This window comes from Bos mutus, chromosome 6, assembly GCF_027580195.1.
Source record: "Bos mutus isolate GX-2022 chromosome 6, NWIPB_WYAK_1.1, whole genome shotgun sequence".
Lineage (NCBI taxonomy): Eukaryota > Metazoa > Chordata > Mammalia > Artiodactyla > Bovidae > Bos > Bos mutus.
Window position 1 is genome coordinate 102,245,242 of NC_091622.1, and position 27,014 is coordinate 102,272,255.

The 27,014-nt window shown below is 41.7% G+C and overlaps 1 protein-coding gene across 1 annotated transcript; it reads left to right on the forward strand.

The window, feature by feature from the left end:
* Positions 1–1,766: 1,766 nt before the first annotated feature.
* DMP1 (dentin matrix acidic phosphoprotein 1) lies at positions 1,767–17,268 on the forward strand. Its single transcript, XM_070371874.1, has 6 exons — positions 1,767–1,860; positions 8,653–8,731; positions 9,457–9,500; positions 12,341–12,373; positions 12,964–13,011; positions 15,603–17,268. Exons 2-6 carry the CDS (start codon positions 8,668–8,670, stop codon positions 16,950–16,952), a joined length of 1,539 nt encoding a protein of 512 aa, XP_070227975.1. The 5' UTR covers positions 1,767–1,860; positions 8,653–8,667; the 3' UTR covers positions 16,953–17,268.
* Positions 17,269–27,014: the final 9,746 nt, after the last annotated feature.

Below are 27,014 nucleotides of genomic sequence, written 5' to 3' on the forward strand. Positions count from 1 at the left end.
TGCGTGTGGGTTTTCTTCCTAGTAATAGCCAGTAGGGGCTACTTTCTAGTTTCCAGGCACAGGCTTCTCATTTCCGTGGCCCCTCTTGCAGAAATAGAACTAAAAAAATTACTTTTATTGTATATGTAGTCTATGGTTTTCAGTTTGGTTATCTAGTTGCTCTGTCTGCTTTTATGCAGGAATATGGAGATCCCAAAACAACGTCCAGTAACATCCTTTGCCAAAATTTTCCCAGAATCCACTCTGACATAAGATTATAAGGTTCTACTAGGACAGACCTCAGTCAAGACCTATGAAACCACCAGGGAGTATAATTCAGAACCGGAACAGAATGTAGGGAATTTATAGCTTCCGCCTATGAACTTTGGTCTTTTAATCAGCCCTGTGTGAAAATAGACTCTCTTATCCTCATTTATGCCCCCCACCTCTTGGCAGTTCACAGTGAAACATCCATGAATTTGATATGATTTGAGGGCTCTAGTTCCCTGACCAGGGATTGAACCTGGGTTCCCTGCATTGGGAGCACTGAGTCTTAGCCACTGGACCACCAGGGAGTCCTGAAAACTTACATTCTTTAGATAGTTGTTCACTGGTCTTTCTACTGTTCCTTGAGCATGCTCCTTGGGAGGTGCCCACCTCACTTTCAGCTGCCTATACAACCTTCAGCACATTCTCTGAAGAGTCCTGCTAAGTACCATTATATTCACTTCATTACATATTTAGGGATGGCAGAAAGTTCCTTGGAAATTGGCTTCTCTGGATGCTATACAACTAGTCTTTCTTTTAATCCAATTCTGACTTCAGGGTCACCAGCATTAAAATAAAAATGTGGCAGGCAGTTGGGAGGAGTAATGAAGTACTGGATTTAAGTTATTTTCAATTAAAAATGCAAGATCCTTAGGGTGGTACTTTAACATTTCCAGTCACCACAGAATTCTGAAAGGGGATATTGTGCTATATTAGTAGGAATTTTGGATCTTTGTGTGTATAAGAGAGGGCTTCCCAGGTGGCTCAGTGGTAAACAATCTCTTTGCCAATGCAGGAGACACAGGAGACGTGAGTTCGATCCCTGGGTTGGGAAGATACCCTGGTGGAGGAAATGGCAACCCACTCTAGTATTCTTGCCTGGGAAATCCATGGACAGAGGAGCCTGGTGGGCTGCAGTTCTTAGGGTCGCAAAGAGTCGGAGATGAGTGAGCAATCAAGCATGTGTTCCCATGTATTTGGGGGTAGGGAGATGAGTGGAAAAGGGGATGAGTGGTGGAGATTGTTAAAAGATGAAAACAGTGAGAAAAAAAGCCCATCTTCTCAACACCAACAATTTAGGCAAGTCTAGTATTTTAGTAGATTCTTCATGTACAAGCCAAGATGCGTAGAGTCACCAGCATTAACAGGAAACGTTCTAACCACTTCTTGACTCTCCTTTTCCCATCCTTGGGTCTGCTGGGATCTGCCAGTGGGTGGAAGACATTGTCATTGTTTATAATGCTCATATAAGCCTGCATGGATGTGAATGACATATATTTAGAAAGCAAAATAAAGCTTTAGGAAGATCTTCAATTTAATGGAAACTAGTCTAGTCATTTGGGAACCACAAGAGCTTTTTAGGGCAAATCTGCTTCTGCAAGCTGGAGGAAGTGTGGGTGTACTGAAGTCCCGGTCACACCTTGTGATGTCAGTCACCCCCAGCCCGAAGTTGATTGGCTGTGAAGAGCTGAAGCAGTGTTTAAATTCCTGCACCATCAGAGAAGTGTTCAGAACCTCAACCCAAGAGAGGCTTCATTGTTACAGATTTCCTCTTCAAGAACTTCAGCCTGATTGTTGAGCCTTTGGGGGAAAAGTCTTTGTTAATTGAAGAGGGTAAGATATTTTCATTCCTAAATTCTAAAAAATAACTTCTGCTGTGTTGTTTGGAAAATATTAATATATGTACACGTTTGAGAAGCGTTATGCCATACAGAGAAAGATGGGGAGAACTGTGCCTTGGGTAAAAATGATTTCATTTGTACCTTTGCTGTTTATGCCAGTAAACAGCGGTATTAAAATGACATGTTGTCAATAGAGACAGGTGATTTTCTCAGTAACACTTTAATTAGATCTCTGCATGGTACTTCTGAAAGGGAGTTTATTTATCAAGAGGCAGATGGAAGGTCATTTTGAAGTTTGGCTTTAATTAGCAAAACAAATAAAGCTTTTACATTTAGGTTTTATGGGTATAGGTATGTTCATGGCCCACAAGACATAAAAGAATCTAAACTAGACTGGCAGAACTTTCAAAATATGGTCTTTTAAATTCAAAATCATATGATGGTATTCATCCAATAATATTCCTATGAATTGAGTAGCTGAAAGGAGATGCTAAGACCACTGAAATAAACCAAGGGTGTGTTACTTACACTACTTTTCTGGTGTTTAGCTGGATATTCATGTAAGCGTGATGTCTTACACACTATCTGAGTTCAATAAATGTTCTTCTGTTGTTTAGCTGTGTATTCATGTTAAGATGATATCTTACACACCATCAGAGTTCAATAAATGTAGAATATAACTATCTTTTAAAAACCTTTCTTAGTGTAGAGCACAGCAGTATACTCCTGTCCATCTGTACTTAAAACATTTTTTTGCATTTGTCCCTTTTTTTCATCTTTATCAGAAGTGTCTGTCTTCCATAACAGACAGTGGGAGCTGTGGTCAGGCAATGCTTTTCTGCATGATGTCTTGAAGATCCCATGTGTAATAGCAACACATCAAGGACTTGTCTTCTTCGGGAGTGATAGTGTCTGCTGACCCAGACTTTATGTTTAACTGAGGGCCAAGTAGACTATGCTATTGGGTTGGCCAAAAATGTCATTTGGGTTTTCCCATGGGTTGTTATGAAAAACTGGAATGAACTTTTTGGCCAACCCAATACTTTGTTCTGGTTGGTTAAAATAAGTAAACAACCAAACAATTTTCTAATGGACATTTATCTGTTAGAACCTCCCCCCTCTTCCTGAATGGTAATGTGAACCAACGTGTCTCAGATGCTAAGAGGCCTTTCACATTTATATTTAATTTGGCAACACCTAGGAGTTATTGTACTGTGGTTGAAAGCATCTAACAAAGGGATGCTTATAGCTGACCTCAAGACAATTACAGTTGGAATGACTGGAATTTTTATTGATTTACTTGGTTGGTTTTCTGAATTTCTAATAGAATCCATGTCCTGGTCAAAATGCACTTTATTTTAAAAAAGTAGTAACAAATCAAATTCTAGCTAATAGGGGTTCTGATTAGTTGGGTTCTGGGTAATTTTGCTTTTGTAAAACCAGCTTGACACACTGCTGTATACTCGAGTATCTAGAACAGTGCCTAGCTCATAGAATGTTCTCAATAGATATTTATTGACTGCTAATAAGTGGGTATATTGTTCATTAGTCTTATTAAGGAAGACAACATTAATCCAAACATAAGGAAAGTAAGCATGATATAGTGAGCCTATAATTTTTCAAGTTTTGATTTCCTTCCTTCGGCCTATCTCTTTCATTTTAGTTTACATAAAAGAAAATATATACACATGAATATTAACTTTGAGGAAATTCTAGAAATTCTGCACTACTTGAGGGTGGCCAGAGAGGAAAGAGATTGAAATACCCTTCTCCAGATCCAGAATATCTTCAGGAGTTGGATCTTCTCAACTCTGGGGAAAAACTGGTAAAGGTTAAAAGCCTCTAAAACACACACTTCCAAACAGGTGAAACTCAAATTGAGGTTGTCAGTTCAGTTGCTCAGTCATGTCCGACTCTTTGCAACCCCATGGACTGCAGCACACCAGGCTTCCCTGTCCATCACCAATTCCCAGAGTTACTCAAACTCATGTCCATAGAGTCAGTGATGCCATTAAACCATCTCATCCTCTGTTGTCCCCTTCTCTTCCTGCCTTCAATCTTTTCCAGCATCAGGGTCTTTCCCAATGAGTCAGTTCTTCACATCAGGTGGCCAAGGAATTGGAGTTTCAGCTTCAGCATCAGTCCTTCCAATAAATATTCAGGACTGATTTCCTTCAGGATAACTGGTTGGATCTCCTTGCAGTCCAAGGGACTCTCAAGAGTCTTCTTCAACACCACAGTTCAAAAACATCAATTCTTCAGCGCTCAGATTTATAATCCAACTCCTTATAATCCAACTCTCACATCCATACATGACTACCGGAAAATCCATACCTTTGACTAGATGGACAATTGTTGGCAAAGTAATATCTTTGCTTTTTACTATGTTGTCTAGTTGGTCATAGTTTTTCTTCCAAGGAGCAAGCGTCTTTTAATTTCATGGCTGCAGTCACCATCTGCAGTGATTTTGGAGCCCCCCAAAATAAAGTCTGTCACTGTTTCCATTGATTCCCCATCTATTTACCATGGAGTGATGGGACCAGATGCCATGATCTTAGTTTTCTGAATGTTGAGTTTTAAGCCAACTTTTTCACTCTCCTCTTTCACTTTCATTAAGAGGCTTTTTAGTTCTTCGCTTTCTGCCATAAATGTGGTGTCATCTGCATATCTGAGGTTATTGATATTTCTCCCAGCAATCTTGAGGTTATGGATTTCCTTTTATTATGTGTTCTCATTGTAGAATGACGGCAGGTGCAATGTAAAAGTGACACTTACCAATCACTGAAGAAGAACTTGGGGTTCTGGATTCATTTCTCACGCTAGTAGATTTTTTGTTCATTTATTACCCAGAGTAGGGCTACTGCATATCTGCTTCTACATTTTTGATGTGGTTGGTTGAAAAGTTTATAAGAGTTTGGAGCTCTCATCTGGAATATACTTCACACAAGTATAATTATTTTTATCAAAAACACTCATTGAAAACCTAGCATAGGGCTTAAAGCTCTGACTTTAATGCTTGATAGCAGACTATATTCTACAGGAGGCAGCATCAGCTCTCTCAGGACCCCAGGGTGTATTTTATTTTAGTTTACCAGACTTCCACTTGGAAAATTGTGACTTTGAGTCAGGGTGCTAAATGGTATTTCTAGAAGCATGAGCAAATTGCTGCATCTTCCTTGCATTTCATAATATTCCATCCCTGCAAAACTGAACACTAGAAGCACGCCCGTCCTTCGTGAGACACACAACATTCATTAGTGTTAGAGTACTGCTTCATTGTTTTGTTATTCAGATTAGAGAGAAGCCAAAGAAAATACAAGAGAAGAACTCAATATTTGTTGGCCTTTTATCAAGACTGGAATATTTACTGGTTTTCAGAGTACCATGAAGTTATTACTATATTCAGATTTCACTTTGAAAATTAAAATGGTGAGCCATTAGACCTATGAAGCCAACACCATTGGCACAGAGTTATTTTGATAGTATTGTATTCAGCAGAAACTTTCCTTATGAAACGAACCTAAGGGACTTCCCTGGTGGTCCAGTGGTTAAGACTTTGCCTTCCAGTGCATCAGGTGAGGGTTTGATCCCTGGTTGGGGAGTTAAGATCCCACATGCCTTGGGGTCAAAAACACCAAACATAAAGAAAAAAAACAAAAAACAGAAGCAGTATTGTAACAAATTCAATAAAGACTTTTTTTTTTTAAAGAAATGAATCTAAGAACTTAAAAGATGTTTTGATTGTGGTAACTAAAGTGTAAGGGAGGAAATTTTTTCCTCTATTTTCTTAGGGTCTCTGACTGGGCCTAAAAATTAAACTGGCAGAAGACAGAATAGCAGGAGAAGAGCCTACACGTTTTATTAAAATTTCCACATGTACACGGGTGCCTTCCCAAGAGAATGAGGACCTGAAGTGACTGCAACAGAAGCTTTTACAACTTTTAGGCAAAGAAACAATACATTTGTGGAGAACTGACAAGACCTAGGGGATCTGAGCTAGGGCCAGTAGCTTGTGGAGAAGTCCCCAGGAAGGTCGGGTTAGGTTAACAAGGTCTGTTTGTGCAGAATTCCCTCAGCCTTGCCTCCATCCCTGCTAAAGAGACTGTCTTCCCTCCCCCCGGGACAGGGGTCAGCTTTCACATGGGATTTATCTCCTGCTTCCAGGTAGGAAAAGGAGGATCAGAGCACCCTTCTGGCATCTGCTCTTTCTTAAGTGCCTTCAGCTCAACAGAATTTTTGTGTCAGAGGCATATTTTGGGATGAGATATTCTGGTTTCCTTTGAAAGTTGGATTAGGCTTGTTTTAGGGGCAGCTGAGCATTTTCAGATTGTTGATATTAGGTGAAAGATTTGAAAAAGGAATCAAAATATTATTAAAGCAAATGGACTGATACGAAGTGTGCTGAATTAGGATGAAGAAAATAACACAAAGCGTAGTGATGTTGACGCGGAATGTGCTCAGGATGAGGGATGAGTGACCCTGCTGGACCATTTGGGTGTAGAATTGTAGAAATGAGGCAGGCACCTTCTCAGTCTCCTAATCTTAGGATTTCTATTGTTTTCCTGAATAAATTTAAACAATATGACTAGATGACTTCTTGAGCCCAGTGTTTCAGACGTTATTCAGTGTATTCAGTCATTATTGAGCAAGGTACAATTAATTCTGGGATCAGAGGTTGAAGTCATTTTGGAGCACTTTTAAAAACAAACCCATGCTTGTTTCCACCCTCAGCGGACAGATTTATTATCCTGTGGTGCAATTTGTGCACTGGTATTGCTGGTGGTAAAGAATCCGCTTGCCAATGCAGGAGATGCAAGAGATATGGGTTCCATCCCTGGGCTGGGAAGATCTCCTGGAGGAGGAAATGGTAACCCACTCTCTACCTGGAAAATTCCATGGACATGACTGAATGACTGTCTGATTTCTTTAAATCTCCCCAGGTGATACTTACATACAGCCAAGCCTGGGGATCTTTGTCTCATATAATTTTTGGTTTTGGTCTTGGCTGTGTGGCATGTGGGATCTTAGTTCCCTGATTAGGGTTCGAACCTGCACCTCTTGCATTGGAAGTACAAAGTCTTAACCATTGGACTTTTAGGGAAGTCCCTAGCTTAGATCTTTTGTCACCAGCATAGTATATTTTAACATTTAAAGACACAAATCAGTAGAAGTAAAGTCTCAAATCAGCCTGCAGGACTTTCCAAACAATGTTTGGACATCCATCTGTTAGGACAGCCCCAGGGCTCATGAGTGCCAGGCAAATTATTTTCCTTTTAAATCACTTCAATAACTTTTTACATTAGCATTGAGGACATTTATTTTTAGATATAGAACAAATTGCTTTTCAAACCACCAGTTCTTGAGGTGTGAAATGAAGCCACCCTCCAAGAAAATACAGTTTAATTTGGCAGGTTTCTCTCAGTGTGATTCACAAGTGTATCCCAAACCTCTAATCTTCCCTGGATCTTTCAGTACTGTGAATGACGCTGAAAAAATTTAGCATAATCATGTATAATGTATGACTAAAAGGAGCACAGTGGATATGGCACGCTCTCTGGAGCCATAATATGAAGGCTACATCATGGGTTTCTTGCAGATGAAGAAAATGCAAAACCAATCGAGTTTGTTTAGATGTTATTGTGAGGTTATAAACATGACTGAGGATCCCTGCATGTGTGTGTGTGTGTGTGTGTGTGAAGACAAATGCCCACATCTGTCAGTGGTATCAATAATGTAGTTTTGTGGAATGATATTTGCCAGTCTGTTCTGACACATTGGTCTGCATAATCAGTGTCAAACTGAAAGATCAGAAATTTCTCTATTGCTCTTTCCTTACTTTTCCTTCATTTATCATAGCTTATGTATTAGTTAAGAAGTATTTATAGAGCTTCTTATTGAAAAGTTTTCAATTTATCTCTTGGGAGTGAAGTTTTTAAAAAATCCTAATAAACCTAATAATTCACACATATACTTCATCCACTGAAGTATACCATTGATTTTTTTTGTACACTCAGAGTTTAACAACCTTCACCAAAATCAATTTTAGAACATTTCATTATGTCCAAAATTCACCCATTAGCTGTCACTCCAACACCTCATCTTCTCTTTAGTGCTCAGTTGCTCAGTCATGTCTGACTCTTTGCAACTCTTTGGACTGTTGCTGGCCAGGCTCCTCTGTCCATGGGATTTTCAGGCAAGGATACTGAAGTGGGCTGTCATTTTCCTTCTCCAGGGGATCTTCCACACCCAGAGACTGAACCCACATCGCCTTTGTCTCCTGCATTGCAGGAAGGTCCTTTACCTGCTGATCCATCAGGGAAGCCCTGATCTCCTCTGTGCTCTGTTGTGCTTAGTTGCTCCAGCCCTGGGCAAACACTTACTTTCTGTCTCTATAGATTTGCCTTCAATGGACCTTTCCTATGAATGGAATCATACAGTATATGATCTTTGGTGCCTGGCTTCTTTCACTCAATATAATGTTTGCAAGATTCCTCTACTTTGAAGCATGCATCAATACTTCATTCCTTGTTATGGCTGAATAATATTCCATTGATGGACAGGGAGGCCTGGCGTGCTGCGATTCATGGGGTCGCAAAGAGCTGGACACGACTGAGCGACTGAACTGAACTGAACTGAATATTCCATTGTATGGATATAGTGCATTTTATTTATCTATTCATCAGTTAAAAAATAAACTCATCTAAATATCCATCGAAAGTGTTAAAAGTTGAAGCTCTTACATTTCTTTGGTGTGAAGAAAATCATCTTCTGTCTTTCATCACAGGTAGGGGTGACACAGATGGCTACGAAGACCACCATCCTGCTTATGTTCCTGTGGGGACTTTCCTGTGCTCTTCCAGTAAGTATCAGGATAGAGATGTATGAAAAAGAAACCTTTATATCTAACACTGCACATGTCATTTATTATAAGCTAAACTTTGGCCACCTCATGTGAAGAGTTGACTCATTGGAAAAGACTCTGATGATGGGAGGGATTGGGGGCAGGAGGAGAAGGGGACGACAGAGGATGAGATGGCTGGATGGCATCACTGACTCGATGGACGTGAGCCTGGGTGAACTCCGGGAGTTGGTGATGGACAGGGAGGCCTAGTGTGCTGTGATTCATGGGGTCGCAAAGAGTCAGACATGACTGAGCGACTGATCTGATCTGAACTGAACTGAAAGTGGTTGTGCATGTTCCAGTCAGATGACAATAGTAAATTCCTAGGAAGATTCTTTCTTTAAAATATCATCCAATTTATCCCTTATTCTGCTCGGACAGCATTCATATAGGAAGATGCTCATTTTCTTCCTTATAAGCCATGGTTCTCAAAATGTTATCCCCAGACCAGCTGCGTCAGGATCAACTAGGACCTTGTTAGAAATGTAAATTCTCAGGTCCTAACTCAGACCTACAGAACCAGACTCTCTGGGGATGGGAAACGGCAACTTGTGGTTTAGCAAGGCGATTCTTATTCTTATTCATGCTAAAATTTGACGACTACTCCTTCTAATTCTGTGATATGTGAACACCTGCTACCTTGGAAATTTCTGGAGACTGACCATGTGTACCAAATTTTCTAGGTAGCCAGGTATCAAAATACTGAATCCAAGAGCTCTGAAGAATGGAAGGTGAGTAGAAATAAGATTTTTGGAAATATTTTTATTTTAGTATGTTATTAGTATAACCAAATTGGCTTCACTGCAAATGTTGAAACTACTAATGATTTTAATGAACACATTAGTAACCTGAGATATAGAGGGTAAGGGCTATGATTTCTAGTTCTTATAAGAAAATGTAGTTTATATAATGCTTTGACTTCAACTTAATAGTGTAATTTGGCGAGGAAGCATTTTTTTCCTTTAGCTTTATTTTCATGATCGGTCTGTGTGGTAGAGCAAGGGGATGGTTGACAATGAACCAAGTTTGTCCTTGAAAAATTAGGACTAGAGATCTGTTTTATCAGATGTCTGGTAGGCAAGAGGTTAGGAGGTCAAGTCCTGGAAGGGGGGGGAAAGAAAGAATGAGAGAACACCAGAGTCTTTGAAATGAGAGCTAATCCAATAGTTCTTAATGCTTAGTAACTCAGGAGCCATTGCCAGACACAGTTCTTTGTTTTGCTTGTGTTAACTTTTTGAATCTTCACAGTATCCCCAATGAATTAGGTATTGTATTTTATTCTTATTTTACAAATGAGAACTCTGAGACACAGAAAATAACCCAATCTGTATAGGTAATATGGTTAATTAGGGTTCATGCCAGACTTTGAACCCAGGTCACTCTGGCCCCAGAATCTGTATTTTTACTGAGTGTTATATCCTTCTTGGAAAGGAACCAGGTCTAGGAAGTCAGCAGCTTTTCAAGATTGGAGCTACAGTTGTCACTCCGTATCCATAAGGGATTTAGTTCTGGGACCTCTGTGGATACCAAGATCCATGGATGCTCAATGCTTATATAAAATTGCATAGTATTTTCATATAACCTGTGCCCATATTCATGTATACTTTAAATCATCTTTAGATTACCTATAATACCTAATAAAATGCCATGCAAATACTTGCTGGAGTGCATCAAGTACGTTTTGCCTTTGGGAACTTTCTGGAAGTTTCTCTTTTTTTCTTTCTTTCTTCCCTTCTTTCCTTCCCACCTTTCTTTTTTTCCCTACTATTTTTGATCTGAGGCTGGTTGAGTGTGTGGATGTGAAACTCATGCATATGAAGGACTGACTGTACACGTGAGGGTTAAAATCTTAACTTAAATCAGAATGTGTTTCATTACCTATTTCCTGCCGGCTTTTACATATGCTACAGCTGGTTGTTTAGTTACTAAGTTGTGTCTGACTCTTTGAGACCCCATGGACTATAGCCTGCCAGGTTTGACACAGCTAGGGCATAATGCTAGGGCTTTCCTGCTGACTCAGACAGTAAAGAATCTGCCAGCAATGCAGGAGACCTGGGTTCGATCCCTGGACTGGGAAGATCCCCTGGAGGTGGGCTTGGCAACCCGCTCCAGTATTCTTGAGAATACTGGAGAATCCCCATGGACAGAGGGGCCTGGCAGGCTACTGTAGTCCGTACAGTCCAGGCTACAGTCTGGCTATGGTCCGACTCGCAAAGAGGTGGACGTGACTGAGTGACAGAGCACAGGGCACAGTACTGTTAGTGCTGGCTAGATAGTGTCCAAGGCCTGAGACAGGGTCCTGCCCCTGCTTGAGGCTGGAATAGGCATTGCAAAGTTTCTTACATGAACTTTCGCCAGGGATGTCCTTGGGCTGGTTAGTTTAAAAGCAGCTGCTGTGGATCCTTTCGTTTAGCCAGAGTACCACAAACATGCAGTAGTCTCAGGCCTAGCCTTAGCATGAGAAAAATAAGAATGTCTGGCTCCCTTCTACCCTTTAAGTGACTGGAGTAGAGTCTGCCACGGTGCCTGCGGCGGCAGTGTCGCAGGCCAGAGACTTAGAGTGACCATGGCTTTCCCGTCTAGGAGAGATCCCCAGCCCAGGACTGCCGAGAGGTTTGCTGAAGATGTGCTCCCAGCAGCTCCTCTCTGCTCTCGTTGGCACCTTGGGTCTGCACATCCATCACTTAGCCGCTTTGAGCCACATGGGATTCGGGACTTTTGTCCTGCTCAAGGGGGAGGAGGAGAGTAGGTGGGGAGAGGGGACCAGAGATGGTACAGGCATTCTTAGAGCTCTTATAAGATTAAAGAAAGTAAAATAAATCAGAACTGTGACTAATTTTCAGACTTAGCATTTTGCGATTTTGGTGATCTTACATGACTCAAGACAGGTGGCTTTTTTCTATTCAGTTTTGTCCACTACTCAGTTTCATAAAGGATATTTTATAATCCTTTTGAGTGTTCTCAAAAGGGATCATTTCTTCAGGTTATATCATACTGAATGGTCTCAAGAGGCTTTCATAAGCATTAGCCAAATTCCTCCTCACAGCAACCATGAGCAATAAGCAAAGTGGTTGCTAATATTCTAAATTTAGGAATAAGAACCTGACATCACAGAGGTGACGTGAATTGTCCAGCCATTAGAGTTTACCTAAGACCTAAGTGTTTCCTGAAACACATGAATTTCAGTACTACCCTTAAGACAGTTTTCAGGGCTAAAACACAAGCCAAGGAGTGAATTGACACTTTAAATCTGGGTTTATGAGTTCTACTGCTATTTTTTCTATCTTATATTTTTTCTGGGTTGTGTATTTTTCTTCAAAGAAATTTTATTTTTCTCTAACTATGGGAAATATGAAAATCTTCTAAGTTTTTTTATGTACAAGACCTTTTTATGCCATTGGTCTCACATTCATTCATTTTTTTAGCCATTTCATTATAAAATATCATTAATACTCATGTAAATATAAAATATCTATCAATAAGCTAAAAAAAACCCTAAAATTATTATGAATGTTTGCAATGATATGATCCACCTGTGAAGGAGTAATTTGTTTTCCTCCCTTTGCTACAGGGTCATTTGGCTCATACACCAACACCACCTTTGGTAACTATCTCATTTATTTTTCCAAACTTTAAGCTTTTTATTTTGTATTGGGTATAGCTGATTAACAATGCTGTGGTAGTTTCAGGTGAACAGCAAAGGGTCTAAGCCATACATATATATGTATCCATTCTCCCCCAACCCACCCGCTCCCCCTTCTATCCAGACTGTTGTACAACATTGAGTAGAGTTCCGTGTGCTATGCGGTAGGTCCTTGTTGGTTATCCATTTTTAATATAGCAGTGTGTCCATGACCCTCCCAAACTCCCCAACACTCTAATTTATTTTTTGGCCCCAGTGATAAATATGGAATGAAGAGCATGTCTACCTCTGAATTCTCCCACTCTTTTTTCCTTCCTATTTTATAGGACTTTTTATATTTTATAATATTCTTTTGTATTTTAAAATATTTTATAATATTTATTTATTATAAACATCTCATAAAATCACTTTGACTCTCTTCTCATCATCTCAGGCCATTTGGAAAGCTGTAAATCCAAACCACAATTTTTGATGCACTCCATGTTTTCTTTCCTTTCCTCAGGAATTACTAACATGAAAAATAAACAACAACATTTTTTTTTTCTTTTTAGGAGAGCAGTGAGTCATCAGAAGAAAGTAAACTTAGCTCAGAGGAACAGGTAATTAAACAGACCTTTCTTAACTTTCCAGGCTACTTAGGAGTTGAAGGAAATGATGTTAGATTAAATTACCTGGTGACTGTTCTAAATATAAGATGTTCTAAACTTTGGTTATGCTGTCTAAAAAGTCCTATAAAATAGGAAGGAAAAAAGAGTGGGAGAACTCAGAGGTAGACATGCTCTTCATTCCATATTTATCACTGGGGCCAGATGATAGACACTGTGGCCCTAAATGTTCCTCTAGTTAAAGAGAACACACTCACACACACATACACAGAGAGAGTCATATACTCTGTTAGACAACAGCTTGCTCATAAATCTCAGATATTGCTTTTACAACTGGAGCAGTTCAGACCAGGCAGAGAAAAACATTCTGGTTCATGTGAGATACCTTCAGCGCCTGAAGACTGCCTCTGTGCCCAGAATCCTGCTAGACCGCTAGAGGAGAGACTAGCTCTTGCCCTGAGGAAACTTTAAGAGGACAGTTGCTTCAGTAATGACTTCTTTTTTCAAAAAACAGTTTCTCATCTGTGGCCCTGGGAGATAGAAAAGCTGACTTAGCTTGAAAGTGAAAGTTGCTCAGTCGTGTCCAACTCTTAGCAACTCCATGGACTATACAGCCCATGGAATTCTCCAGGCCAGAATACTAGAGCGGGTAGTCTTTCCCTTTCCAGGGGATCTTCCCAAGCCAGCAATTGAACCCAGGTCTCCTGCATTGCAGGCAGATTCTTTACCAGCTGAACCACAAGGGAAGCCCAAGAATACTGGAGTGGATAGCCTATCCCTTCTCCAGTGGATCTTCCTGACCCAGGAATCGAACTGGGGTCTCCTGCATTACAGGTGGATTCTTTACCAACGACCTATGAGGGAAGCCCTTAGCTTACATCTCTGTAATAAAAAACTTGCTAGCATTTTTTTTCTTCCCTTCTGCTTTCCTATGCCTCCCCCCTGTCCCCCCTTTTCTCCTCCCCCTCCTTCTTCTTTTCATTTTCCTAAGACATTTAGTCATTGCTTTCTTAACTGTCCTGTCGTTTTAACCAAACTCAATCCCCTGGGCTCCACTTATCCTAGGAGCTGGGTTTCTTCTAGGATGTTGACTGAAGATTCATCAGACGAACATTGTATACATTTATAAGCATAGAATTGGGGAAACGCTCTTTTTGGGGAGACCTTGTGATTTATAACCTCCATGTTCTCTGAGCTCTTAGATGACAGCAACAGTTTTTGGGGGGGGTGCAATATGAGACTACTGAGGTAAGAAAAGCTCCATGGATGCTCAGTTCCAGCAGATTCATGTAAATTCTAGTGATGGGAAGAGTGTCATCACCCTGTATTCCCTCCCGTCAGAACTCAGACACTGATGAGTAGGGTCAGGTGGGAAAAAAAAAAAAAAACGGGCAAGTTGCTTGGGCTTCCCAGGTGGCTCAGTGGTAAAGAATCTGCCTGCCAATGCCGGAGACATGGATTCCACCCCTGGGTCAGGAGGATCCACTGGAGAAGGAAATGGCAACTGACTCCACTATTCTTGCCTGGGAAATCCCATGTAGCCTGGCAGGCTATAGTTCATGGAGTCACAAAGAGTCGGACACAACTTAGTGATTAAACAGCAGCAGTAGAGAGAGAGTAGATTTTTCCAGTGCGTGATGAATGAAGGCTCATTGACCTTCCTTATCTGAGTAGAGCATCCAATTGTTTTATTTCTGGGGATCATCCCTCTGAGCTACACTTAGAACTCAGATATCACCCCAGGTACACTCCTTCAGCTGAGCCTTCTATAGGCAACTCTCTGCCTGTGCAAACCAGTATAAATATGGTTTTGGTGAGATCTATACCTTACTGCAATATTATACTTTCATTTCAGCCAAAGGTTTCATTCACCTGCTCTAATACATTTCCATCCCCAGCCCCAGAGTTGGTTTGAAAAAATATCTGAGTCATTTCAAAATCACCCAATATTTTAAAAAAACCTCTATTTTAAACCAAATAATTTGATGAGTATATCTTCCCTAGTGGCTCAGACGGTAAACAATCTGCCTGCAATGCAGGAGACCTGGATTCGATTCCTGGGTCTGGAAGATACTCTGGAGAAGGGAATAGCAATCCACTCCAGAATTCTTGCCTAGAGAATCCCATGGACAGAGGAACCTGGTGGGTTACAGTCCATGGGATCGCAAAGAGTCAGACATGACTGAGTGACCAACACGCTTACCTTCACTGTTTTAAACCAAATAGTTTGAGGAGTATTATAAATCAATTCTTTAATTTACAAAAAAATTTCTGAAAGTATCCCTTAAGGACTCAGACTTACAATATGATTTGAGTTTCATAAACGTAATTTCTAGAGAACATTTTGAAAAGATTTGTGCAGCACTGAGTGAATGGTGCCTATGGAAAATGGGATGACTTGACTTTCAACTTCCCTTCCTTCTTTTTAACCCCTGTTTGAGACATTATTGAGCCATAGAACTGAACATGGCTTAGATGAGGGACACAGGAAGAAGAAAACAAAAAGAGCCTAGATGGGCATTAGGTACAACCCTCTAGAGCAGCTCCTGGGGGTACTGACCATGTCTCTTAACCCCAAACTCCAGGCAAATGAAGACCCCAGTGACAGCACAGAATCCGAGGAGGTCCTGGGCCTTGATGATCAGCAACATGTTCATAGACCAGCTGGCGGCCTCTCTCGGAGGGGAGGAAGCGAAGGTGATAATAAAGATGATGATGAAGACGAGAGCGGAGATGACACCTTTGGGGATGATGATGGTGGCCCAGGACCCGAAGAGAGACGATCAGGAGGGGACTCCAGGCTTGGAAGCGACGAAGACTCGGCTGACACCACACGATCCAGGGAAGACAGCACCCCACAAGGGGATGAGGGGGCCCGTGATACCACCAGCGAGAGCAGGGACCTTGACCGTGAGGATGAGGGGAACAGCAGGCCCGAGGGCGGTGACTCCACTCCAGACAGCGACAGTGAGGAGCACTGGGTGGGAGGCGGCAGTGAGGGGGACAGCAGCCATGGGGATGGCTCTGAGTTCGACGATGAAGGGATGCAGAGCGATGACCCGGGCGCCTACAGGAGCGAGAGGGGCAACTCCCGAATAAGCGATGCTGGCCTCAAGTCAAGAGAATCGAAAGGGGACGATGAGGAGCAGGCAAGCACCCAGGATTCCCATGAGAGCCCAGCAGCCGCGTATCCCCGCAGGAAATTCTTCCGGAAGTCTCGTCTTCCTGAGGAAGATGGCAGAGGGGAGCTTGACGATAGCCGCACGATAGAAGTCATGAGTGACTCCACCGAAAACCCCGACTCCAAAGAAGCCGGCCTCGGCCAATCCAGGGAACACAGCAAGAGTGAATCTCGACAAGAGAGTGAGGAGAACCGGTCCCCGGAAGACAGTCAGGATGTCCAAGACCCCAGCAGCGAGTCTAGTCAAGAGGTCGACCTGCCTTCTCAAGAAAACAGTAGCGAATCTCAGGAAGAGGCGCTCCATGAGTCCAGGGGTGACAACCCCGACAACGCCACCAGTCACTCCAGAGAACATCAGGCGGATAGTGAGTCCAGTGAGGAGGACGTGTTGGATAAGCCCTCCGATTCAGAGAGCACATCCACAGAGGAACAGGCTGACAGCGAATCCCATGAGAGCCTCAGGTCCTCGGAGGAGAGCCCAGAGTCCACTGAAGAGCAGAACAGTTCTAGCCAGGAGGGCGCCCAGACCCAGAGCCGGAGCCAGGAGAGCCCGTCTGAGGAGGACGATGGTAGCGATTCCCAGGACAGCAGCAGATCGAAAGAGGACAGCAACTCGACCGAGAGTGTGTCAAGCAGTGAGGAAGAGGCCCAAGCTAAAAACACTGAGGTAGAAAGCAGAAAATTAACAGTCGATGCGTACCACAACAAACCCATCGGAGATCAGGATGACAATGATTGCCAAGATGGCTATTAGCATGGGCGTGCCTGAGCGCCTCTCACAGACAGGCGTCCTGGAGGCTGGAGACTAGGGAAAATCATAACCGTAATTTATTGACGTTTGTATCAGAAGAATAGCCTGAGGCCATTTCATTCTGAAAGGAAATGCTCGATGTTATACTTGTTTGTGTCTAGGATGTCATCAAACCATAGAGGTTTCAATAATGGAAAATGTCACTAGAACACCCTCCATGGGAGACCTGAAGCAAGGAAAGATGTGTGTTGTTGCTTCACAGCTGAAATAGTTCCTAACTCATTAACCTAACGCACAGTTACACAGGTTGTGCTATGTACCAGGCACTGCACTGGGTGGCGAGGAGGTCAAGAAGCTTAAAGACTTGTCTCTTGCTCCTGAGGAGAAGGTTTTGTTGTTGTTCAGGCTCTAAGTTGTGTCCATCTCTTTGTGACCCATGGACTGCAGCACACCAGGCTCCTCTGTCCTCTCCTAACTCCGGAGTTTGCTCAAATTCATGTCCATTGAGTCAGTGATGCTATCTAACCATCTCATCCTCTGTTGCCCCCTTCTCCTTGTGCCTTCAATCTTTCCCAACATCAGGGTCTTTTCCAATGAGTGGACTCTCCGCATCAGGTGGCCAAAGTATTGGAGTTTCAGCTTCAGCATCAGTCCTTCCAATGAATATTCAGGGTTAATTTCCTTCAGAATTGACTAGTTTGATCTCTGAGAAGCTTATAGAGGATAAATAAAGCTGAAAAGGGATAAATATGACAAAAGCAAGAATTATTACAATCCAGTGCGGTGATTGCTAGTAACACAGATAATGAACAAAACATGGATTCACAGAAGAGGGCGCACTTTGCCTTGAGAATTAGAGAGGGCTTCACAGCAGGAAAGACACTGGAGTCAGAATGTTGCATGGGATTTCTCCATTTAAGGCTAGACAATTCTATTTATCCTTGGTATCAACAATAGAAAATTCTATATGAATAAACATTTAGTTTGTGAAAGTGTTTTCAAAATAGGGTGCAGTAATGTGCTTCAGATAAGCAAAAATTCTTTTTTCAATTAATTAACCCTTTTTGATTTTTTCCTTTTTTTGTGTGTGTATGTGTGTGTGTGTGTGACACTCCCGTGAGCGTCACCTCCCTTACCACTGGTGATGATATGGAGGACTGGGTGGGGGAGGGTGGAAAAATGAAATTCCTCTTTAAATAGACAACTATCAGCTTAATTTTTTTCTAAGATCAATCCATGTGCAAAGCTAGAAAAACTGTTCTTGGAGTACTCTATTTGTGTTGCACATAGCAAAATTGTGTGTATAGAATTCAATTGATTTTTGCCTAATACCCTTTGAAATGTTACCTCAACCTAAAATATTTGTTTTGTAATAAAGATTATAATATCCAGAATTATGTGCTTATTTCTTATAGTGATGCCAATTTTTAGGATATGAAACAACTTTTCCTTTAAGACATGGCAAAATAGTTTATTAGCTTTCTCCCATTAAAACAGAAGATTTCCTTATTTCCTGAACATTTAATTTTATTGATAATTCAGGTCGCATTTGATAAAATTACTTTTCATGTTGCTTATGATATTTCACTAAATGGATCTGTTATGGATAAGGGGGAAAAGGGAAGCCAGCTCTCAGCTTTTTGTATTAGGCCGCACCAAAAGTTCATGGTCTCTCAGATTGTCCAAAGTGTAAACTTTTGGAACTACAGGGACACACATTCTTTACACTGTTTCCCTGAAGGAAATGACCGAATCTCAGCACCTCCATTTTGTTTTTTTTTAGGGTTTTTTTTTTCTTCTAATATGGATCACTTTTAAAGTCTTTACTGCATTTTTTTTTACAATATTGCTCCTGTTTTACATTTTTGTTTTTTGGCCATGATGCCTGTGCAATCTTAGCAATCTTACGCCCCCTGCCTTGGAAGGCGAAGTCTTAACCACTGGACCGCCAGGGAAGTCCCAAGTATTTCCACATTTTCCAATGTGTTTTCACCCACACAGCCACTAGAGCACATCATGTACATGCTAAGTTGCTTCAGTTATGTCTGACTCTTTGTGACCCCATGGACTGTAGCCCGCCAGGCTCCTCTGTCCATGGGATTCTCTAGGCAAGAATACTGGAGTGGGTTGCCATGCCCTCCTCCAGGGGATCTTCCTGATCCAGGGATAGAACCCGGGTCTCTTACGTCTCCTGCATTGGCAGGAGGGTTCTTTACCACTAACGCTCCCTACAAATTCATTCAGAGAATCAAGACTTCCCAGTCTTCAGTCTGACCCTTCCCATCCTTCACACCTCTCTGTTCCCTCACAACGTCAAGCCTATGGTAGACAAAATACACACAGTTTTCTAATCTTCTTCCTTGAGATTTTAACCCAATAGATCTGGAGTAAAACCCCAAGTTATGTATTTCAAGAAGGGTCCCAGGAGATTCTGAAGTAGCCCATTGGCACATCTACATTTCTGTTCTCTGACTTTACAGATTAGTTATCTGGCTTTATTAACCTACAGGTTCCCACCAACCCACAGTTTCTTCAGAGGATAACTGTCTATGCACAGACCTCTTGGTTGCCTGAGATGTAGCTGACCAGGTTCCAGCCACCCATATGCCCCTCCTCACAGCAGGTGATCAGGTGGGTTGAGCACCCCACCCAAGATGGATGGGCCAATAGCCTCAGAGCAGGCCTGTTACAAAGGCTCTGCCTGATGGTGGCTTGAGGTCTAATCTGAGTTCCCCTCTCTGGAGATCTGGCTGTTGGGGAAAGAGAGGTCAGAAAGTGGTCCAAACAAAAATAGATGGGAAAATACAGACAGGCAGAGATAGGGAGAAAGTTTAAGTCCATTAATCATGGAGCACAAAATGGAAAATGATCGAGCTCCTGACACTGAGGGACAAAATCATAATCTTCTTGCTCTCACGCTTGGTTCCTGACTCTCCTGTTGTCTATCAGGCCTTCTTGGATCTCCGTGACCTTCTTAACTCTTAAGAGCCACCTGTATCCTGGCAGTACACCCACCTTTCTGAGGCTACCTAAGACGGGCTTTGTTCTTGCAACCAAAAAGCCTCATGAGCTCAGACGTGTGAACGCAGGTGTTAGGCTACCCATGTTCCAAAGTGATGGGACCACAGAACACTGGCTGGGTTAACAGCCAAGTGGAGGAAGTCCTGGACAACCTAAGTGGACCTTGGAGACTGAAAAAGAAAACAGGGAGAGACACATCCCATGGAAAGGAGACAGAGAAGAAAGTGGATGGAATTGTTTCTGGCACATTAAGGTTTGAGTTTAAAGATTTGTTGTCATCAAAGCATTTGGACGAGAGGAAGAGGGAAGGGGAAGTGATCAAAGGAGAGACTAGAAAGGTGGACCAGGATCGGAGGTGAAGGTCTCTGAATGCCAGGTTAAGGAGAAAAGACAGGTTTTCACATCTTTTCTATACCTGTTTAAAAACATACAAACTATAGAAGATCAAATGAAGCACAGAAAAGCTAAGTTAATTATTCTAGTTTAAAATCCCCAAACTAAACTAATATAGCATTGTAAAGCAATCATACTCCAATTTAAAATATATTAAAAATAAATAAAATCCAAGAAATGACAGAGCCTGATTCCACTTCAGTTTGAGGATGAGCCACTGAAAGTTTCAAGCAGTGGAATAACATTCATGAATGTATGAATACTGCCCCATCTGCTTGAAATATAAGCAAAGCAAATGCTTATATTTCATCTTGTTCTTGGCATATAAAGAAACCAAGAGCCTCTCAATCATTTTCTAATGGTTTGTTTTCCTAGACCTGTAACTTTGAAAGAACCCCTTTAAATGGAAAAGTTTACTGTTAGCTGGAGAAGCTAACAATGTTCCGAAAAAAGGAAGCTTATATGAAATGTTTAGAAAACATGGCTTAATGTGCAGAAAAACTCATTCAGCCCAGAAGCCACTGATTGTACCACAAAGCGCTGGACACTGGCTTGTTCTGCTGATCCTGCTCATAATGACTCTGAATGTGGCCAGTAACACTGGTACTACAATAACACCGGTGCTGCTGATCCCAGCTGTCATTGTCGCCAGAGATCATTCTCCACCAGCTCTGCTTCATTGCATCACTAGCTCTCAATTCAACATTTGTGGTAGATTTATTTCCCAGGTTTCTATGGAAGACAGGGGGAAAATCAAGACACTCTGAAACTGAGCTTCACGGGGGAAGGTGTCTCTATTCTCTCTAAAATTATCTGCTAAATTGTTGGTATGTTTAAGTAGAGGGGTTTCCCTGATGACTCAGATGATAAAGAATCTGTGTGCAATTCAGGAGACCTGGGTTTGATCCCTGGATCAGGAAGATCCCCTGGAGGAGGGCATGGCAACCCACTCCAGTATTCTTGCCTGGAGAATCCCATGGCCAGAGGAGCCTGGTAGGCTACAGTCCTTGGGGTGGCAAAGAGACGGACAGAAGGATCCACAATTTTCATCATATTCTCACTGGTGTCTACAACTAATAAGCTGGAATCTATTAAATTAAATAAAGAAAATAACAACAAAAATCACCAGATCTGCCTGAATATTGTTGTACAGAGCTATTGCATTCTGGAAATACCCGTCAATGCTGAGGAGGAGAGCTGAGAATACAGCATGATTCATATTATATGCATTGCTTGCCATACATCACTTGCATATCATAGCTAAAGCCTGGATAAGGAAAGATAGTATAACATAAAATATCTTTCTGATAAAATGAATACAAAGTTTAAACTTCTTCAATGTTAATACAGAATATATTAATATTCTATGGTAATATAAAAATGAATGAATATTCACAAAGTAAAAATTTAAACCGGTAGAGTTCTTTTGCATTCCAAGTATATTTAGATTCTGGGTTGCATGTTGATGTACAGATTGAGAATTATATTCATTCTCCTCTTCTTTGTATTAGGCAGTAAAATCTTTGGATTTTAGAGGAGCACATTGCTGCCCAGAGGGGGACTCCATTTCCCAGGCTTCCTTGCAGCAAGGCATGCCCACGTGGCTAAGTTCTGGCCAATGGAATATGAGCAGAGGTGATGCACCTGGCCGCTTTCCTTCTCACTTCTCTTTCCTATTGGCTAGAAACTGGCAACTTTTGAAATAGTTTAAAGTGAAAGTAGCTCAGTCGTGGAGTCTTTGTTACCTCATGGACTATACAGTCCATGGAGTTCTCCAGGCCAGAATACTGGAGTGGATGACTGTTCCCTTCTCCAAGGCATCTTCCCAACCCAGGGATTAAACCCAGGTCTCCCGCACTGCCTGCAGATTCTTTACCAGCTGAGCCACAAGGGAAGCCCAAGAATACTGGAGTGGGTAACCTATCCCTTCTCCAGGGAATCTTCCTGACCCAGGAATCGAACCAGGGTCTTCTGTGTTGCAGGTTGTTTCTTTACCAGCTGAGCTATCAGGGAAGCATGATAATTTCCTTGTACCCAAAGGTACCCTTGATTGTTTCAGGAAAGAAAGAAAGAAAGAAAGTGAAGTCGCTCAGTCGTGTCCAACTCTTTGCGACCCCATGGACTGTAGCCTACCAGGCTCCTCCCTCCATGGGATTCTCCAGGCAACAGTACTGGAGTTCTTCTTTAATCTAGTTTATTTTTTGAGTTTCCTTATAAGAAGCCTGGGCTTCCCTGGTGGCTCAGATGGTAAAGAATCGGGAGGCCTGCAAAGTGGGAGACCTGGTTTTGATCCCTGGGTTGGGATGATCCTCTGCAGGAAGATATGGCAACCCACCCTAGTATTCTTGCCTGGAGAATCCGCATGGACAGAGGAACCTGGTGGGCTACAGTTCATGCATTCACAAAGAGTCAGACATGACTGAGCGACTAAGCACTTTAAGAAGCTTAATCTACATCCTCATGAATATATGTATTATACGTGTATATTCAGAAACTATATAGAGTTCTCACCAGAAACACTGAATTATCCTTCCTTTATTTAATAATTCAAGAAAAACTTCTCTCCAACTGTGCTCTCAGAATATTATTGTGCATACTCAGTAGGCTTTAATATTATTTAGATTAAGTTAACTTTTAGACTGAATTTATTGTTAAAGTGAATGGAGTATTTAGCCTTTGCAAATATGGGTAATGAAGACAATGCCCCAGTCTATAAACTATTTTTTGAGGATAAATAGAAATTATATCACTGGTTCATGAAATAACTAGTTACCATTCGGCAAATTTATATATCAAAGACTAAAATTATTGGTCATAATTTTAAGTTGAAATATTGATTATTCAAGTGCAATTTGCAAATCTGGCTCTTATAAATGAATATAATGAAAATGAGGTGAGGCTGCAAACTTGCTTTTATTCCATTGTAAACTGACCAATAGAACTGGTTCTCAGCCTTGGCACATCGCCTGAGGAATTTTTTTTAAAGTCTTTGCCCACAGGGTCCATCCCAGAGAATCTGGTTTAACTGGTCTGGGATTAGACCTCAGCAGTGGTATTTTCAAAAAGTCCTAGATGATCCCAAAGGGCTTCCCTGGTGGCTCAGATGGTAAAAAGTCTGCCTGCAATGCAGGAGATGCAGGATAGATCCTGGGGTTAAGAAGATCCCCTGGAGAAGGAAACGGCAACCCACTCCAGTATTCTTGCTGGGAGAATCCCATGGATGGAGGAGCCTGACAGGCTACAGTCCATGGGGTCACAGTCAGACATGACTGAATGACTAAATATAGCACACACATGTATTTTCAAACTGTAGCCAGCATTGAGAATACTGCTTTAATATAATAGTTAATTCTGAAAACTTTGGGGCACTCGGGTTCTAGGCACAGGTCTTATTTTAGAAGTAAAACACTAACCAAATTCCAACCCTATTTAATATGATGAGTTGAATTCTTATGTCAGTCACACAGACGTGTCTGCTTCCTCTCCTAACAAATAAATGGGCCCAACATTTGAGTTACTGGAGCATTTAGCTCTCGTCAACTCCTGGGTGGTGACTAGTTAAGACATAATCAGTCATCAGAAAAATTGTAAAAGTATTTTGGCTTTTTGGTAAACTGCTTACCACAAGGTCAGTCAGAATATAGTATCTCTGAGTTTTGCTCTAGTTGGCTTTCTATCAGCATCTGAATTGTCATCAAAATAAACCTGACTTAAGCCCATGAATGGTTTCCTCTGTCCCTGCACCACAATACAACAGATGGGAGAGATTACAGCAGGAGAAACCTCTACAGACTGCAGGTCTTGTGATCAGACACACAAAACAGCATGGCTTTCCCTTTTTGGCACAGATCATAACTATTATTTTAAGCAACTGAATACAAATATAGTGTTTGGTTTGAAACCTTATTGTGTAACTGACATGAAAGAGACCTTTACCATTCTTTTATGTCACACAAGTCATTCTTTCCGAGTTGCATGTCTAGCAGAGTGTCTGGAAGTCCCCCATGGGGAAAAAGGGGAACTAGCAGAAGGGAGGGTGCAGGAGGTCTGTCTGGGACGTTGTTGTTGGAACCACATCCACCCCCAACCCAAATAGAACTTCAAAGCTGAATCATCTCCTTCCTGGGGTGGGTGTTTCCGCACTTCCATCCGGCCTTTCCCCTCACAGTCAATACCAAGCTATGGCAATAAATTGGGAGTTTACATAGGTAGAGAAAGGACAGACTTCACTGTGCTTTGAAATGGTGACAGAGAAAATTTTGTTTGTCCTTTAGAAGTTTCACTCTGAGGATGCACCTAAGAGTACATTGTCCTTTATCCTGCCTTATTCAGGACTTTAAGGATGTGAATTACTCTGTCCACTTTACTCTGTTTTAGCTTCACTAAGGGGGCATCTTACTCTTGCCTGGAAAATCCCATGGATGGAGGAGCCTGGTAGGCTGCAGTCCATGGGGTTGCTAGGAGTCGGACACGACTGAGCGACTTCACTTTGACTTTTCACTTTCATGCATTGGAGGAGGAAATGGCAACTCACTCCAGTGTTCTTGCCTGGAGAATCCCATGGACAGAGGAGCCTGGTGGGCTGCCGTCTATGGGGTCGCACAGAGTCAGACACGACTGAAGCGACTTAGCAGCAGCAGTAGCAGCAGCAAGGGGGCATCTTGAAGAAGTCAAATGACCCCAAGGAATGAAAAAGGACTAAATAATGGAGGAGATAGAAGGAGAGAGGAAAGTGGAAGACAGAGAAGGGAGACCAGAAAGAAGAGACCCCCTTATGCCCATGGGAATTAGATTCCATATGGGTTGATAAATGTCTTGAAAGGCAAAGTAAATAACTGTTTTTACTGTTCTTTAGAAATTGTACGTGTACTTGAAGGGATAACGTTATTTATTTTTTTCCCTAGGAGTGGATCGTAGCTTCCTGACTTCTCACATATTAAGGAGAGGGGTAAGGGGGCACCCAGCAAGTCTGAGGGATTATGACAATTTGAAATCTGGTCCACATAAGGTCAGAAGCGAAAGGAAGGTCCTACACAAGAGAGTGAGACAGGATGTTCTGGACCTTGGCCAAAGCTAGGTGCATGCAGTTCAGAATCTGATACAGAGCAGGGCAACCATAGAGAAGATGTAAATATTTACCATGACCTAGAAGTTCACCCTAACATGATTTAAATATGAAGAGTTCCATCAGTGAAGATATAGCTTAACCTCCTGGCCATCACTTGCATGCATAGTTGCAATTACAGTGATTTTTAATTTTTTCACTTACCATATTTTTTTATGTTTTACAGTTTCAACTTATTATATCTTTCTTATTCTTTCCTTTCACTATTTGAAATGAAGCAATGAATGAACAACTTTATGCAAGTATCATTTGCTATTTATCGTTAGATTGATTATCCACTCTAAATTCATCCATTACCCAGAACAGCAAAAAAAATTTTCCCCTGTGGGAAGATGCCTTCTAATTTAACTACATGTATTCTTCCAACCAGTCTGAATGGAGAATCATATGTATCTTTTTAACCTCCATTTCAACTAGGCTATAATTGCTTGATTTAATGTTGGTAATTTAATGGCACCAAGGGCTTCCCAGGTGGCGCTAGTGGTAAAGAACCTGCCTACCAGTTCTGGAGACCCAGGTTTGATCCCTGGGTTGGGAAGGTCCCCTGGAGAAGGAAATGGCTACCCACTCAGCACTCTTGCCTAGAAAATCCCATGGATGGAGGAGCCTGGTAGGCTGCAGTCCATGGGGTCGCTAAGAGTCAGACACGACTGAACGACTTCCCTTTCACTTTTCACTTTCATGCATTGGAGAAGGAAATGGCAACCCACTCCAGTGTTCTTTGGAGAATCCCAGGGATGGAGGAGCCTGGTAGGCTGCCATCTATGGGGTCGCACAGAGTCGGACACGACTAAAGCAACTTAGCAGCAGCAGCAGCAGCCAGTATTCTTGTCTGGAGAATCCCAGGGACAGAGTAGCCTGGTGGATTACAGTCCATTAGGTCGCAAAGAGACAGACATGACTGATCGATTTAGCAGGCACCACAGAGTAAAGATGTAAATTACCCAAAGAGGAATTCTTAAACTGCAGGCTTTCCAGAGTTCAAGTCTAAGAGTTGTAATTTAATAGCTTTATGACCTGAAAGATAAGAATTATCATTAAATGCAGCTGGGATTTATTGACATTTCTTTAAGAACAAGAATTTTCAAGAACGTTTCAAATTCTGAAGTTCAAGAATGGCTGGGTAGTCCAGCTCTGTAATTTCTATAATCCCCAGCAGGTGGCAGTATTGCTTTCTGTTATCATCCCAGAGAAGCCAGAAGAACCTGGAATTCAGAGCACAGGAGGATGGGTTAACCTTGGACAGAAATTTTCAAATTAAGGAATTAAGATTTTTCTTTTCACTAACCAAAAAGAACCCACATTTCTGTCCACCTGGGAAGCCCCAAATACAGAGAGTGTACAGGACCAAATTGAATTCTTGATTTGAATCTGATTTGGCTCTATTGAACTCGTCACTTCTCTGAACCTCTGTATTTATTTTAATTTATTTAAGAAACCTTACCGACATTACTGATAAGACAACTAATAAGAAATAGAAGTAAATGGAAACCCACTCCAGTACTCTTGTCTAGAAAATTCCAGAG

Coding starts and splice junctions, on each gene's coding strand:
- DMP1 (XM_070371874.1), top strand. CDS start 8,668: ATGGCTACGAAGACCACCATCCTGCTTATGTTCCTGTGGGGACTTTCC. Junction 8,732..9,456: donor TTCCTGTGCTCTTCCAGTAA/GTATCAGGATAG, acceptor TTTTCTAGGTAG/CCAGGTATCAAAATACTGAA. Junction 12,374..12,963: donor ATACACCAACACCACCTTTG/GTAACTATCTCA, acceptor TTTTCTTTTTAG/GAGAGCAGTGAGTCATCAGA.